This window comes from Pollachius pollachius (assembly GCF_949987615.1).
Source record: "Pollachius pollachius genome assembly, chromosome: 10".
Taxonomy (NCBI): Eukaryota; Metazoa; Chordata; class Actinopteri; order Gadiformes; family Gadidae; genus Pollachius; species Pollachius pollachius.
Genome location: NC_136943.1, coordinates 13,589,178 through 13,600,666, shown reverse-complemented (window position 1 = coordinate 13,600,666; position 11,489 = coordinate 13,589,178). Strand labels below are relative to the sequence as shown.

Here is an 11,489-nt window from a genome sequence, read left to right as displayed (position 1 = left end):
AACTAGATTAGACCCATATAAGGTCCAGAGCGGTGAGGGATGGGTTGATCAGATAGATAACTATTTTGATTACACTTTGGTCACATATGTCATTTATGAATAGATTGGTAGAGAGGTATTTATGTGGGTTCCAATTGTTCTTTATTTCTGCCCAATGAGTGTGTGTGTGGGTTAACTGTATTAATGTTTAAGCGTGTTTGTGTGCGTGTGTGTGGGCTTGTATTTGTGTGTGTGTGTGTGTGTGTGTGTGTATGTGTGTGTGTGTATGTGTGTGTGTGTGTGTGCGTGTGTGTGTGTGTGTGTGTGTGTGTGTGTGCGTATGTGTGTGTGTGTGTGTGTGTGTGTGTGTGTGCATGTGTGCGTGTGCGCGCGTGTGTGTGTGTGTGTGTGTGTGTGTGTGTGTGTGTGTGTGTGTGTGTGTGCGTATGTGTGTGTGTGTGTGTGTGTGTGTGTGTGTGTGTGTGTGTGTGTGTGTGTGTGTGTGTGTGTGTGTGTGTGTGTGCGTGTGCGCGCGCGCGCGTGTGTGTGTGTGTGTGTGTGTGTGTGTGTGTGTGTGTATGTAGGTGCTGGTGCGCTTCATGTACTCCCTCAGTAAGGGATACCGGAGTATCACCTACCACAACTGGAGACACGGCTTCAACGTGGGACAGACCATGTTTACCCTGCTGATGGTGAGACAGACAGACAGACAGACAGACAGACCAACCGACCATGTTTACCCTGCTGATGGTGAGACAGACAGACAGACAGACAGACAGACAGACAGACAGACAGACAGACAGACAGACAGACAGACAGACCAACCAACCATGTTTAACCTGCTGATGGTGAGTCAGATAGACAGACAGACAGACCAACCGACCATGTCTACCCTGCTGATGCTGAGACAGACAGACAGACAGACAGACAGAGTATTTTTACCCTGCTAGTGGTGAGACAGACAGAAAGACAGACCATCATTTTTTTACTGCTGATAGTGAGACAGACTGATGTTCACCCAGTTGATGTGAGACAGGTAGACAGATCTGAGGAATTCCCTGGCACAGTCCCTCTCTGGTTATCTCATGGTGTTTTCGCTTTTTCCCAGTTCCAAAGATGATCCCTCCAATCCCCCTTCCCCCCACTCATTCTCCTCTTCCTCCTCTTCCTTATCGGTTCTGTAATCACCTCTCCTCACGTCCATTAGTATGCTTCATTGGTTCTAATGAGACTCACGCACGCACGCACGTATGCATTGCACACACACAGCTAGTCTGTGATTGGTGGTATACATCGTGTTATATGTGTGCTTTACATTAATGTCTATACTGCGGCTGTGTCTGTCTTTGTGTGTGTGTGTGTGTGTGTCTGTGTGTGTGTGTGTGTGTGGGACTGGTATGTGTGTGTGTGTGTGTGTGTGTGTGTGTGTGTGTGTGTGTGTGTGTGTGTGTGTGTGTGTGTGTGTGTGTGTGTGTGTGTGTTCAGACAGGAGACCTGAAGCGTTACTACACAGACCTGGAGTGCATGGCGATGGTGACTGCTGGCTTCTGCCACGACATTGACCACCGCGGAACAAACAACCTCTACCAGATGAAGTAAGTCTAGAATCAAACCTATCCCAGATTAGGTTAGACTAGAACCCAACCTATTAGATAAAGTAAGACTAGAAATGTACCTCTATCTGATGAAGTAAGACTAGAAACGTACTTCGATAGAAACATGCCTCGATAGAACTGTACCCCTACCTGATGGATGAAGTAAGACTAGAATCTTACCTCTACCTGATGAAGTAGGCTAGAATCTAAGCTCTACCTGATGAAGTTAGACTAGAATCTAACCTCTACCTGATGAAGTAAGACTAGAATCGTATCTCTACCTGATGAAGTAGGCTAGAATCGTACCTCTACCTGATGAAGTAAGACTAGAATCTAAGCTCTACCTGATGAAGTTAGACTAGAATCTAACCTCTACCTGATGAAGTAAGACTAGAACCAACTCCCTCTACCAGGTGAAAATAAGATAATAACCTAACCTCTAACGGATGCAGTAAGACTAGACCCTAGTACTACCAGATCAATTCAGACTCGACCATAACCTCTACCAGATGAAGTAAGACTAAAAACCAACCACCTCTACCAGACAAAGAACGAGCAACTGTCCTTGAAAGACGGAAACAACCACCTTTGTAAAGTAAGGAAATAATCACAATATCTTGCTTGATTAAGTTAGAATAGAACAAACCCCTCCCATAGCCGTCAAGCAAACAACTGATGACGTGAAACTAGTGCCTAGAAGGAACATCCTCTGCCAGCCCTACTTTGAACAGTGCCATCACCGTGCCTTACACTGAAACGTGGCCGTTGAACATGGGTTGATTGGTGGTGGAGCACCAGGCTTGTCTTGTATTATCCACAGGATACATGTATCAGAGGTTCATATCCTGGTAAAAGGTTTACTAACAGGCTTAATGAGGTGGAGATTATCTGACCAGAACCAAGGGTTATTGATCGATCCTCCTCTGCGCTTCTACCTGTTGATTGATTAGAGGATTGGATTCTACATTTGCTGAGGACAGGGTAGGCCACGCCCACCTGGGGATAACCTGCATGATTTACCTCCCTGTTGCTTCCCACTGTGTGTGTGTGTGTGTGTGTGTGTGTGTGTGTGTGTGTGTGCGTGCGTGCGTGCGTGCGTGTGTGTGTGTGTGTGTGTGTTTTGAAAGGTCTGGCAACCCTCTCGCTAAGCTTCATGGAACTTCCATCTTGGAAAGACACCATCTGGACACTGGCAAGACCCTGCTGCGAGATGAAGTGAGTGTTCACACACACACACACACACACACACACACACACACACACAAAGACACACACACACACAAACACACACACACACACACACACACACACACACACACACACACACACACACAGACAAACACATATTCGTTCAGAAACACATGAACACAGGCATACACACAGACATACACACACACTAACAAAGTATGTAATTATCGTTCCAGGGGGTGCTTTTAGTTATGGCTTTAGGTATAAGGTATGACATCAACCTGCTCAAAAACATTGGTAGAATATTCAGCATTTTTTGTGTCACGCACTAAGTGATTTAGTTCCCAATCAAAGAAAACAAAGAAACAAATAAACATGTTTTAACTTCCTCCTCACGGGTATGTCAACTCCCTGTTTGTGATCGTTTCACCAAACAGTTTAGATCTGTTTCAACTTCCGATTTATCTTGTGTTTCCATTTCCGGTTTAGCTCTGATCAACATCCTGTATACATCTGTTTCAACTGCTTGGTTGAGTCTGTTTTATCCTTGATTCGACTACGTGTCCCTGTTGTGTGTTTCAGACACTGAACATCTACCAGAACCTGAACCGGCGTCAGCACGACCTGGTCATCCACCTGATGGACATCGCCATCATCGCCACTGACCTGGCGCTCTACTTCAAGTCAGTGCCTCACCACGCAAGCTCACATTTACTTTTACTTTTAGAGCTTTCAGCAGACACTTTAATCCAAAGCGATTTACAACGGTTAATACACGCATTGACATCCTGAAAGCGGAGTCAACCATGCAAGGTGACAACTAGCTCATCAGGAGCACTTAGGGTGAGTGTCGTGCTCAGGGACACATCGACACGCTAGGAGGACCCTGGAATCAAACTAGCAACCTTCCGGTTACAAGTCAACCTCCTGAGCTAAGCCGACCCCAAACTCATGTTTCTAACCATCCAACAAGCTACTGTTAATCTGCTCCGTCTGTTCATCAATAAATCTATTAAATCAATGGACACCTAATGGAATGAGAAATCCTCTCACAACAAAATAGGAGCCCTTTTATTAATTGATACAAACAAATCCCTCATGAATAATTGCCATCATTGCTTAAAACTTTTCTTAGGCCGATCAGTGTCATCATCAATTCATTAAATCTGTGCCATAATAAGGAATGCACTTGTCCTTGGATCACAATTTTCATCGCTCCAAAGTGATGTCCTTTAATGGGTGAATAATGCAATCCCCTCACCTGATCCTTCAGGCAAATCCCATCTGTCCCTTTCTCTCTCAATCCATCTATCGCTATAATTCATACATCACCATCGCTCCATCTTCCAGCTCTTTACTATCCATCCCTTTACCTGCTGCTGTTAGAAAAACCTACTGTTTACCCATCAGAAAAAGTATCATGCCATAGAAACGACGGGTCAATTAGCAAACTGATAGAAAGAGGCAGAAACAGAAATGTCAGGAAGAGTTTTTTGCTACAGGGAGCACTACTAGGAAATTGTTTGAGCTACAAGAAGTAGGCTTTTACCAGGAAGTGTGTTTGTGTGGCAGGAAGTGCTACCAAGAAGTGTGTTTTTTTTTTACAGGAACTATAATGAAGAAGGGTTTTGTGCTACAGGAAATACTACACGGAATGGTGTTTGTGTTACAGTACGTGCTATGAGGAAGTGTGTTTGTGTGTTTGCTGTGCAGGAAGAGGACTATGTTCCAGAAGATCGTGGATCAGTCCAAAACCTACGAGAACTGGAACGACTGGACCAAGTACATGATGCTAGAGACCACACGCAAGGAGATTGTCATGTAAGATCATGCACACAGACACACATGCAGACACAGATGCAGACCAACACACACACACACACACACACACACACACACACACACACACACACACACACACACACAGACACACACACACACACACACACACACACACACACACATACAGACAAACGCACATATTCGTTCAGAAACACATGAACACAGGCATACACACAGACATACACAAACACTAACAAAGTATGTAATTATCATTCCAGGGGGTACTTTTAGTTATGGCTTTAGGTATAAGGTATGACATCAACCTGCTCAAAAACAATGGTAGAATATTCAGCATTTTTTGTGTCACGCACTTAGTGATTTAGTTCCCAATCAAAGAAAACAAAGAAACAAATACACACACACACACACACAAAAAAAACAGACATGCACGCACACATTGTACAATCTACAAAAACCTACAAAAGGTCCTCAGACCCACTGTTCTGCTTCATCTCCTCAGGGCAATGATGATGACAGCGTGTGACTTGTCTGCCATTGCTAAACCCTGGGAGATCCAGAGCAAGGTACACCGTGATGAGGGGTGGGGGGATGAATATGGTGTCTCTGTCGTGTGTGAGTGTCTGTGTGTGTGTGTGTCTGTCTGTTTGTGTCTGTGTGAGTGCGTGTGCATATATGTGTGTGTTTGCGTGTCTTAGTGTGCTTTCACACCTGAGCTGTTTTTTCCATTCCATTCGTACCCTGGAGTGCTTCCCTCAATAGCTAGGTTTGTTTGGGGAGGTGTGAATGCTCCTTCGAACTCTGGAGCAGACCAAACAAACAAACTCTGGTCTGCCTGAAAACAGGGCTACAACCCAACTATAGGATGCTAACCAAAAAGTTATGGATTGTGGGTTGAATGTACGCATTTTCCACAAACTGGACATAATAAACATAATAAACGTATGGTCGGACAACTAATATAAAGCAATTGCTTGTGGTCACTTAGAAAAACTATTTTTGGAAATGGGGTTATTTTTAATTTGTAACACCGAAGCAAAATGAAAAGAACTCAGACAACACATAGTTGCTTTTGCTCCGTTATTATTGTCCGCAACCAGGAAATGCAATGAGTTTCCCTCTAATTATCTGTCCAATAGAATGGGAAACCCGGTCAACAGCCTAACATGATGCATTGTTTGGATTGCTTGACCGTGTCCTGTGTGAGCGCTAACTTAACAAAATTCTGTTTATGTGTATGTATAAAGATGTTTGTATAAAGGTAATAAAAGACACACAAAACACATAGGAGATTATCGTGTGGGATCACACACAAACACACACACATATACACACAAAACACACAAACACGCATTTGTGTATTTGTTTATGTGTTCTGTGTTTGTGTGGGTTGTGTTTATGGGCTCCTTGTATACATCCCAACATGTTCCAACAACCCACTGTGATTTTCCTATTTCAAAGACACACACACACACACACACACACACACACACACACACACACACACACACTGCATCATATGATGTATAAGGGCAGAATGGAGAGAAAGACACTTTAGAGGCACTAGTCATTCTCTTGACTGCTTCTGCGCAGCCTGTCCATCACAGCTACAAGCTCCTCACCACCTCCTCCTCCTATCCACTACCAATTCCTCTACCATCACCTCCGCTCCATCACCTCCCAAGTGGGCACCTGCTCCCAACATCTCCTCTAAACCCTTAAACCTCCTCCCCACATCGCCTCCTAACATCTTCTCCCACCACGCCACCCCTACATCACCTCCTCCACGCCCTGCCCCCTCCTCCATCCCCTGCCCCCTCCCGCATCCCCTCCCATCGCCATGGTCACCTCCGCTTCCTCCCAGCACGCCTTCCCGCATCTGCTACCAATACCCTGTCTTCCCCATGACTTTCTACCCCCAGCAATGTCCTCCATCACCTCCTCACCAACCAGGAGCACCATCTACTCATGATCACCTCCTCCCCATTACCACACCCTAACACCATCTCCCCCTCAACCCTCCATCTCCATTCCATCGTCTCCTCCCCATTACCTCCCAGCAGCCACAAATCCCTTTCCATTCCCTCCCTCTCCTCTCCGCGGTGGCCCGCTGGAATAGGGAACATGTTGGACTGTTTAGCCAGCCACCGCTATAATTCATATTTACGTCATTCCTTTATGCCCCTGTTTACCCAGAGAGACGGCCCGAGTGTGTATATACATGCATATCACTAACAGCCCTGCTTGGCATCCACACTCCGACACTCATACACACACACACACACACACACACACACGCACACACACAAACTCTCATGGCCATGTAGAGGTTGTGTGTATGTGGTATTAAGGTGGAACTACCAGTGAAATGGATATTTTTCGTTTAGTCGATGAGGGACGGAATATGTAATGGCGGAGCAGCATTGTGTTATAGAATACAAATAACCAGACTAAAATACAAATAGCAAAAAAAAGAAAATGACTAGCATAAAAGTACAGCCTGTATATTCAGGACGATGTTACCCTTTAAATAAAAATGAAATGCAAATTGTTTAAAATACTGTAAATAGACAGTACTTAGGCCTATATAACTTTAATGACAGCATTTTACTGGCAATGCATAACATCTTAGAAGAGCAACTATGACTCAGGCTGGTGACTACATGCTGTCAGGACAACTGTCCTGCTGGGATAGTTCTTCTTAAAGTAAACTGTAACTTTATAGGCAACTTTTCAGCCCAAAGAACTCCGGCAGTCACTTTTGAACATTTCCATTTATTTATACACAGAGAAGATCCTGAAAAACCGTGATGCCAATCCAATGTCCCGCCCCCATACACAGGACACTGTGCATCAAAGTACAAGATGTGCCCACATTCATCCCGACCGGAACCAGAGGATTTACGCGTCGCCACACACACGTCACTCGCTTCACGGCATCAGCCATATTTTAATCTACTCCAGTGCGGGTGTCATTGGGAGACAGACTGTAGGAGTAGGAGGATGACACAGGAAGCGGTGAATCATCGTGCCAGCGCATGACTCAGGTGGTCACCCCCTTCCTTCTCCTCCTCATCCTCATAATCCGTCAACGCAGTCCCCCCACCCCAAAGGATCCAATTGCCAAATACAACCTGGCTGATCAAAAAGGAGCCCTTACCACACCTGTTCGACACCCTGACCCCCCCCCTCCTGGGGGGCTTTTACTGGGGGCTTTTACTGTCTTATGGATAGTCGGGATGCATTATTTATATATCTGTATTCTTCACCCAAGCGCCTATCAGGTTGTTCGCATCAGAGTATGACATTCCAGGACTACAAATGTAAAGTCTTACACACGCGGGCGGACTACTAATCTGTGATGTTAGAGATAGCCACATGCACAGGGAGCAGAGATGTTGTTGTATTTTGATTTCTTAATCTTCACTCGTATCCTGTCTTTCTTAACCTGTACCTGGGAAATGGTGTTGTGATAGTTCTGAATATTTATACAACATAAATATATCCAAAATAACGTATTTTGGATATTATTATTTTGGAAAATATTAATTGGTGCATTTGCACATAATTACGAGACAATGAATATAAAAAAATAATCCCAAAATGCACGCAATACGCTTCTGTCCATTTTTGATCGGAGGGCAAGCAAGTGTACATTCCCCAAGACATCACTGTCAAAAATGCAATTTAATTAAGTCTGTTTTTCCAACCGCTCTCCCACTCCCCCACTACAGGTGGCGCTGTCCGTGGCTGCAGAGTTCTGGGAGCAGGGAGATCTGGAGAGAACCGTTCTGGAACAGAATCCCATTGTAAGGCACAGACACACGCACAAACACAACCACACACAAACACACAAACACACCTTCTGGGTAGAGAGAGAGAAAGAGCGAGAGAGAGAGCGAAGAGAGAGAGCGAGAGCGAGAGAGAGAGAGAGAGAGAGAGAGAGAGAGAGAGAGAGAGAGAGAGAGAGATACTAATAAAGAGTGATAGAGAGGGATATGTTTAGAGAACAGCTTCTACAGAGCAATAGAGAGGTGAAGATTGATTGACAGAGGGATGAGTGTATAGAGATAGGTAGAGTGATAGGAGAGATAGGGAAATAAGGATGTGGTGTAGAATGATGGAGATGGCGATAGAGCGTTGGGGAAGGGTGCCCAGAGAGAGATCGAGGTGTCAAATCCTCACCAGAACTAGAGAGGTGTGGAAAGAAGGAGATATAGAGAGGGGTAGGTAAAAGGTGTATAGACAGATGGATAGAGAGATAGAGAGGAATGGAGAGAGATGAGATAGCTTCGGTATGGGGGATAGAGCCAAAGAGGCATAGCAAGATAGATTGAGATCGATATAAAAAGATTGATTTCATCTACACAAATGTGTAGATGAATCTGAAGTACTGCATCGAACGAGTAAAATCAACCCGAGTCCCACTGTGTGCCTGTGTGATTGTGTTTGTATGTGTGTGTGTGTGTGTGGGGGGGGGGGGGGGGGGGGAAGTAAATCAACAAAACGTGATGCAAAAGGAGAAAGAGAGATTGGGAGATGGCTTAATAGAAATCATTGAGAGGGGGAATTATCAACGACCAAGACACAATAGGAGAAGGATCCACAGGGAATGAGGAGAGGAAGAGAGACTAAAGAGAGAAATGTGTGTGTTATGCTGGTAGTGTGTGATGGTGTGCACTGGTTCAGAAAGAACAAGCACAGTGGGCCAGGGGCAGAGCCACAATGTCCCTGCACACATACTCACTCTCTTTTTCTCTCTGTCTCTTACCGGTTCTATGTTTCTCTTCCCTCACTCCAGCCCTTCTTCTCTCTCTTCCTCCCTCGCTTTGCCCCCCCGGGCCTCAGTCTATTAAGATTCATGTCCACAATGAAAGGGACCAGTATATGGTCAAAATAATGAATGACGTGAAGGGGGGAAAACAGTGAAAAGAGTTTGCTTTGCACTACTGTCGTTTAGAATTGGGAGCAATTATCCTGCAACTGCATCCAACGTGAGTTGTCCAAATTCGCAAAGTTCAGAATGCATTCCCTTAAAGGCTGGCATGAGTCACCCATGAGTGTCTGTGTGTGTGCGCATGTGTTTGTGTGTGTGTGAGGGCATGTTTGTGTGTGTGAGAGATCGAGAGAGAAAGAGGGAGAGATGTGCATGCAAGGTGTGTGTGTGTGTGTGTGTGTGTGTGTGTGTGTGTGTGTGTGTGTGTGTGTGTGTATGTGTGTGTGTATGTGTGTGTGTGTGTGTGTGTGTGTGTGTGTGTGTGTGTGTGTGTGTGTGTGTATGTGTGTTTGTGTTTGCGTTAGTTGATATTTAATGGACGCGAACAGTGCAACACTAATTGAAGGTTGGTTTATTCGTTGATGTTTTCCACCGGCATGTAATTGGCTATTCCATTGAGTTCAGAGGTCACAGGTCATAGGTCAAGGCCTAGCCGACAGCCTCTCTGAAGCAGGGGGGTGGACGGGGGGATGTTATCATCAGCATTAATTCAAGAATAAATGGGAATTTAACTAATTGACAGAGACTTCTGATTGGTCAAAAAAGTAGATGGACACATGATGTGACATGCAATGGTTTTTACCATCTGATGCTCTGCTGGCCACGGTTTTGTTCATAAAACACAATTTATAATGTCTTGTTATATAATCACTTTTAGCTCCTGGTTTCACTCTTTCACTCCTTTTTCTTTCCTTTCCTCTCTTCTCATCTCTCCTTCCTTTCTCTCCCTTCTCCTCCCTTCCCTATCTTCCTATCTCTCCCTTTCTAGCCCATGATGGACAGGACCAAGTCTGCAGATCTTCCTAAAATGCAGTGTGGCTTCATCGACTTTGTCTGTGCATTCGTCTACAAGGTGAGTCTCTGACAAAAACCACATCGACAACAATAACCCAACATGCCTGCTCTGCTCTCAACCCTTCCCCCTTACACCCATGCACACCTTCAACACAGGGGTCAGTGCTAGGACCGGTCGAATGCAAGAGTCTCAAACTGGTGGCTGATAGTATTTATTATTTAATGGGTTTCTCAGACCAGTGGGTAGATCAATCACCCCAAATGGAGTTGTAAATGTTCCACACTGGTGGTACAAGGAATCAATGGTCCCATCCTAGGACTAAATGTTCACATGCACTCATTGGTGGTCCATGGTACCAACGGTACCATCAGTGGGTCCCACACACTTCCTGGATCTGTGATCCAAACATCCTGTGTTTACAGTTCAGTCTGAAACATCTGCATTTGAAAGCCATCCTGAGATGAGACCATACGGATATCATCAGAACTTGAAATACAGTGCCCCTCCAGCCACACTTGCCATCAAGGAAGCTGACAAGCTAAATGTGGCAACGGAGGAGACATTCCCAGGGGAGCCTCTATGATAAATGTGGAGCATGTGCATTGGTGCAGAGTACTCAAGCACATCTACCACCTGAGCCGGAGTATTTAGAGGGTCCCTGTGCTGTGGATGAGATCCTGCTTTGTTCCTGTACCAAAGAAGGTGTGCTCTAGTGCCTTCAAAGACCAAAAGACTAACCCAACTTGATGAAGTCCCTTTAGAGACTTGGTTCTGGTACACTTAGTGCCCCTGGTTAAACCATCACTTGACCTCAGTTTGCCTAGCAGCCCAAGGCGGGGGTGAATGATGCCATCATCTTCCTGCTTCACCTGGACAGGCCTTGTAGCACTGTGAGAGTCAAGTTATTTGATTTCTAAAGCGTGTTCAACAACATCTAGCCTGTCCTGCTAGCAAGCAAGCTGACAGCCACGCCGGCAGACGCTCCCCTGATGTCATGGATTGTGCACTACCTGAAAGGTCGGCCACAGTATGTTCGGGCTGCGTGTCTGGCCCTTTGGCGGCAACATAGGGGCCCCGCAAGGGGAGGGTCCTGACACCTTCTCCGTTTACCCCGTTCAACTCGGATTATACTTAC

At 45.3% G+C, this 11,489-nt stretch overlaps 1 protein-coding gene across 1 annotated transcript in view; it reads left to right on the top strand.

Annotated features, from left to right (window-relative positions):
• Window positions 1-11,489, top strand: part of pde6a (phosphodiesterase 6A, cGMP-specific, rod, alpha) — a gene marked incomplete at both ends in the record, with an annotated part of 31,742 nt that overhangs the window by 18,178 nt on the left and 2,075 nt on the right. The window contains 8 exons of the mRNA XM_079745278.1: window positions 564-671; window positions 1,465-1,574; window positions 2,702-2,789; window positions 3,345-3,445; window positions 4,476-4,583; window positions 5,065-5,128; window positions 8,297-8,371; window positions 10,328-10,411. Coding sequence (XP_079601404.1) covers window positions 564-671; window positions 1,465-1,574; window positions 2,702-2,789; window positions 3,345-3,445; window positions 4,476-4,583; window positions 5,065-5,128; window positions 8,297-8,371; window positions 10,328-10,411 — 738 coding nt within the window. The remainder of the gene's footprint in view (window positions 1-563; window positions 672-1,464; window positions 1,575-2,701; window positions 2,790-3,344; window positions 3,446-4,475; window positions 4,584-5,064; window positions 5,129-8,296; window positions 8,372-10,327; window positions 10,412-11,489) is intronic.